At 34.6% G+C, this 5316-nt stretch overlaps 1 protein-coding gene across 1 annotated transcript; it reads right to left on the reverse strand.

The window, feature by feature from the left end:
* Window positions 1-266: 266 nt before the first annotated feature.
* LOC134813520 (uncharacterized) lies at window positions 267-1484 on the reverse strand. Its single transcript, XM_063821338.1, has 2 exons — window positions 878-1484; window positions 267-626 (listed from the first exon to the last, which is right to left on the reverse strand). Exons 1-2 carry the CDS (start codon window positions 1477-1479, stop codon window positions 455-457), a joined length of 774 nt encoding a protein of 257 aa, XP_063677408.1. The 5' UTR covers window positions 1480-1484; the 3' UTR covers window positions 267-454.
* Window positions 1485-5316: the final 3832 nt, after the last annotated feature.

Below are 5316 nucleotides of genomic sequence, written 5' to 3' on the forward strand. Positions count from 1 at the left end.
ATGGTAATATAATTATTATAATTATAATTATAAAACTACAAATCTCATAACACTATGATAATACATAACATTCACAAAAGAATAGTTACAAAGAGCTTACAAACATTAACATAAACATTAAACGTAAAAAATATCCAAAATGAGGAATGTCTAAAAAACTTTTAAACATCGATACAAGAGACTTCAACCATGAATCACGTTGGCACTTCTCATTTTAGGTATCATCATACAAATTATATGATTATTATATGATTATATATTCAATAAATATTATATTAAAAATCTGTACCTCAGAGTTAAAAATAAACTCACAATCCATGAAAAAATACTGACAGTTGACCTAATTATCTGAAAAAGTATCAGATACCTCGAACGAAATGATATAAAAAACAATAGATTGTTTCAATAAATCCACACCATAACAATTGCAGCATATCATCACGTGGTGCCACCATTATAGATTCCTGCCAATACCAGAAGTGCACCCATCTGCAACACCATTATCCCAGCTTTCTTCCATAAGCTTCTGACTCTCTGCTGCTGTAAGGGCAATCTCCCACATACTCATCTCGTAGTTGTGGTCTTTACCTGATATCCTCCCACTGTATCCAATAGATATGGGAGCCCTGGAATAGTGATAATGTCTTGTTAACAACATGTAATGGATTGTTTCCAGCATGGATTTACGATTAAGAGTGTTTACTTTTTAAATAAGTTACAATGTTCAGAATTAGACCATCTTGACTTGTAAAACGTGCAGTAAAGCGTATCACCTACTGTATAAAACATGATACTATGCTGCTAAATAGAAAATAGAGACAGCAATGTGGATGATAGATAAGTACAATGAACATTTAATGACATTAGAAAAACTTACTTTTGAAAAGGCTTGTAAGTCTTAAGCTTGGCGTGCATATCTAACGGGTTGAGGACTTCATTAACGTTTCGTTGCCACTTCACAAGGGCAACATACCAGTCACCATAGAAACACGGAAGGCATTTCAGACAGTGGTCTCCAGAAATAGGACATAATATTACACACAGCATAGCTTGAGGAAAAAGACCAGGAAAACAGAACGTACACAAGCACCCTCCAGTTGATGGGGATTTCTTTTGAATCTTCGTCAGATCCTCGCACCATTGGGACCACTTATTTTGGGTTATTCCTCTAGCTCTCAATTCATCTGGTATGTAATTCTTACAATCGGGGTCAAGTCCAGTGGTTTCCCAAGGACAGCAAGAAATCTTTTCAAAGTCTATGACAAGCCTGTTCCCAATCTTCTTAGCTTTGTCTAGCCTGAGCCCTCCAGACGTAACACTCGATACTACAGCGCTACTCTCATCCTGCCACGCATAGCTGAGTGGCTGTTTGATTGTCACTTCAGGATTGTAATATTGGATATTAGGATCAGGATTGAAATATTGGGTATTAGATACAACCTCATAGGGTGGTGGTGCTGGTAGTTCAGATTCATCCATTTGGGGAACCTACAAAGGAATTACGAACATGATATAAACGTAATCTTGCTGACATGTATTGTGAATAAGAGATAGGCTTTGCAATATGACATTGTTTCATTGTTTATTATCGATTTTACAGTTTGGTTGCCACACCCTCTTCCCTTCTAATTCCCATTCATTTCAGTGAAACATCTTTATTTAAAATAATAAACTAGTCTAAAAACTATAAAATGAAAGTTGTATCTAAATGAAATTGTTACTAATTGGTATCAAATATCATGTACATGATATATTATATAATAAACATTGTACTGGAAGCACTCATAAAAAGTCAACATATGAGTCACAAAACCGCTGGTCACCAGGGGTTGAAGAACAGTGATACATTCCGAGAGTTTCAGAAAAGCTCCTTTCAAACTAAATCTCTAAATTCACAATTGCAATGATATCATTGAAATCTTACTATTTCAATGATATCATTGTGACATTATCATTATGTGTATTATCTATTTGTTTAAATTGTCTGACTCCCCACATCCAGAAAATTTTATATTTACTCCCAGATGCGTTTTTTTCTAAATTCTGTGGCCTGCTTGCTTCGCTCGCAAATTTTGAATTTTGTAAAGGCATAAAAGCCATGCCATGGAAGCAATTTGGTTATAGAGGTCTATTTGAAACGCTATTTCCAATGATTTTGATTTTGAACGAACAATTTTGGAATTATTAATTTACATGGCATTGTACGTGCATAGTAACACGTGTTAATTTTATACTGGTTGATCCAGGATGTTAAATCTGCTTTAGTTTTACAGCTTCTCGTGAGGCTCACTTGTGATCGTGCATTATTGGTCTTACGTGATAGGTCATTATCAGAACGGCATGCCTTCTGACTCACCATCTAACGCCACCTCAGCTGAAGGACTGGCCCTCAAGTCGGGGAAGGCCAGCTCCAATGTTGATATTGAGCACAAATCAGAAACCAAGTCTTGTAAATAGATAAATTTCAGAATATTTCACTGTGTTCCAAAACTGACAGGATGTTCCTCTTTGATTTTTATACAATCGAAACATTTTCTTCAAAAATTTCCTCAATTAATTTGTCTTTATTCCAAAAAATATTTCGAAATTTAGGAGTAACTTCTCAAAAATTTCCTCTTTTTCCTCCCGTTTTTGAATGTCTGGCAAGATGGCGTGTTTCTGGATGTGGGTCTGACTCTGTCTAAATTATTCTTTTCGGGGGATTTTATTGTGTTGATTATCATAGCAACTTAGCAAGCTGTAGTAGTCTGAACTCTTGTCAACATGGTACCCTGGGCAAATCCTATACATTTTATATCTGTATAGAAAGTGAAACTTATTATAGTTGGTAAATAACACATAATTTACTTCGATAATCTCAGTGACATTATCAAAGTAAATTATGAAGGTCATCAGAGCAAGACCATGCTAATTATCTATCATAACCTACTGAATAAACTTTACAACTGTGGTATAAAAATGCTATTTTATCTCGAATAACATAATTTACATACTATATATAATAATATACATACTGCATAATAAAAATTGAATTTTTACAACTATTTTACAATTACATCAAAAATCTGCATCTAAAAGTTAAAAGATAATAAAATCTTTTCTGCCTGTATACATTATATAATTACAACCTCACAATAACATCAAAAATTCGTGTCTAAACTAAATTATATACATTAAATTATCGAAATCTTATTTTTCAAATATTTTAATCATGATTTAAAGGCAAACAGGGACGACTATTTTTTCCCTATGCTGGATATTCATTCATTTTAAGACTACTGAATTAATTTCAACTTCTAATTTTGTTTCACTCGATATTATCATGATTACAATAATCTTCCTCTTCCAGATGTACACCCGTCATTAACCCCATTGTCCCAGCTTTCACTAATAAGTTTCTGACTTTCAGCGGCAGTTAGAGCTATCTCCAGCATACTCATTTCATAGTTTTCATCTTTTCCAGCAATCCTGTCTTTGTATGCTATCGACTTAGGAGCCCTGGAGGAAAATTTATATCTTTATTATCAACTTAATAACACCAGAATGTGTGTGTGTCTGTGTGTCTGTGTGTCTGTGTGTAATTTCCGAACAGTTATACAAAAAAAACGGTAATAGTTACGGGACTGGTTTTTTCGGTATAGTGCTGACAAAACTCTGACGAAGCCCATAAGCAAATTTTATAAAAATCGGCCGGTGGTAAGTGGTTTAATTGATGATTTTGTTCCAGAAATGTGACATAAATGGATGGGAGAGAGAACGAGGAGGATAACATGTACCGTAATTAGTTTAGCCCCACGCGACGTAATACTATAAGCTTAGAGCTCACTCTTGCGGCCGCTTTGTTTCAACTGTAGGGAGATTTCATACTTTCAGCGTTATGCGTGATATCAAATATATAATGCGGTTGTATACTTTTACATTGCAACTGTGACAGTAAAGTCCCGGCCGAAGGCACGGGTTACACTAGTATATAATAAAGATATAATATATCTTGCATATAATATGCAATTTTTACCAATTTTGAAATTTACTTAATTTCTGAGGATACACTTTGATAGTACGGATATCAAAATTTTAGAATAATTATTAAACAAGAAATGCGGCCGCTTTTCTTTTGTGGATGGCCGCTCAATTTCCTGATCCGTGATGTCGTATTTTATCATATTCCATACAACCTGGGGACCCCATGCTTTACTGTTTATACTTTGTAAGCATGCAGATATGGCGGAGTGATAGGCTGAGTGATAGGCCGAGTGCCCCCAGTTAATTCCATTTTTTTTATTATTTGAAAATTCAATTATTTATTATATATATAAATCAAGCGTTACATTTGAGCCATGCAAAATTACAATGACATATTTTGATATACTAATTGATAAATGGAACTGCAATATAAGTTGCTTAATGTTTGGCCGGATGACAACTAACTAAAAGAGAAAAATAAACTTGATTACATAATAATTAATTCGGCTGAACCAACACATAGCAAGAGCCACATTAACGTTGGGGCCGTTATATACATTTATATGTAACACTAACTATATGTTTATTATTTAAGCAACCTAATATGACACGGATCTGTGCAAAATGGTAATACTATAATACTTACTCGAAATAATATGCTATCAATTAGTGCCTAGCTAGTTGGATACGTACATGGTGAAATTAACGATTAACTTATCAGTTCAGCGTTGCGCGCCAATACCAATTTAATTCAGATTTCAGAATATTGTGCAAAATAACTTTGCAGAGTGACAAACTCCGCAAAGTTATAACTAATAGGGCACGTACGCTCGCAGGCACGCACGCTTGCACGGTCACAAAGCTACCATATACAAAAAAACCTCGTTCGCTAAACCTTGTCCTTGACTGTTTTGTGCCTTCGGCACTTTGAGTCAGGGATCGGGAAAAATCCTCTATTTGGAATTTCTGGTATAAATGGTGAAAATCATCAGTCCCCCAGAATTAAATTTTTGCCATTATTTGCCAATTATGCAATAGTGAATATTATGAAAAAACGACAAACAATTTACAACTGCTTTTAAGGATGATTAAGCCACAAAAATTGTGTAGTGTCTTATTGTGACCGATCTTTTCCAAGTATTATATACTTATTTAAAGTATTTAAACGAAATTATTGCAGGATAATATTACTCACTTGTTGTGAGGCTTATATGTTTTGAGTTTAGCATGCATATCTTTCTTGTTGAGAACTTCATTGACTGTGCGTTGCCATTTGCCTATCCCAGCATGCCAGTCACCATAGAAGCAAGGAAGACATTTTAGACAATGATCACCGGACGTGGGACAAAAGAC

This window comes from Bolinopsis microptera, chromosome 3 (assembly GCF_026151205.1).
Source record: "Bolinopsis microptera isolate Bmic1 chromosome 3, MBARI_Bmic_1.0, whole genome shotgun sequence".
Classification (NCBI taxonomy): Eukaryota; Metazoa; Ctenophora; class Tentaculata; order Lobata; family Bolinopsidae; genus Bolinopsis; species Bolinopsis microptera.

Excerpts from the sequence above, each read along its gene's own strand:
- LOC134813520 (XM_063821338.1), bottom strand. The coding sequence starts at position 1,479 with ATGGATGAATCTGAACTACCAGCACCACCACCCTATGAGGTTGTATCT. Across the intron at positions 627-877 it reads ACTTACAAGCCTTTTCAAAA|GGCTCCCATATCTATTGGAT; the intron begins GTAAGTTTTTCT and ends TCACTATTCCAG.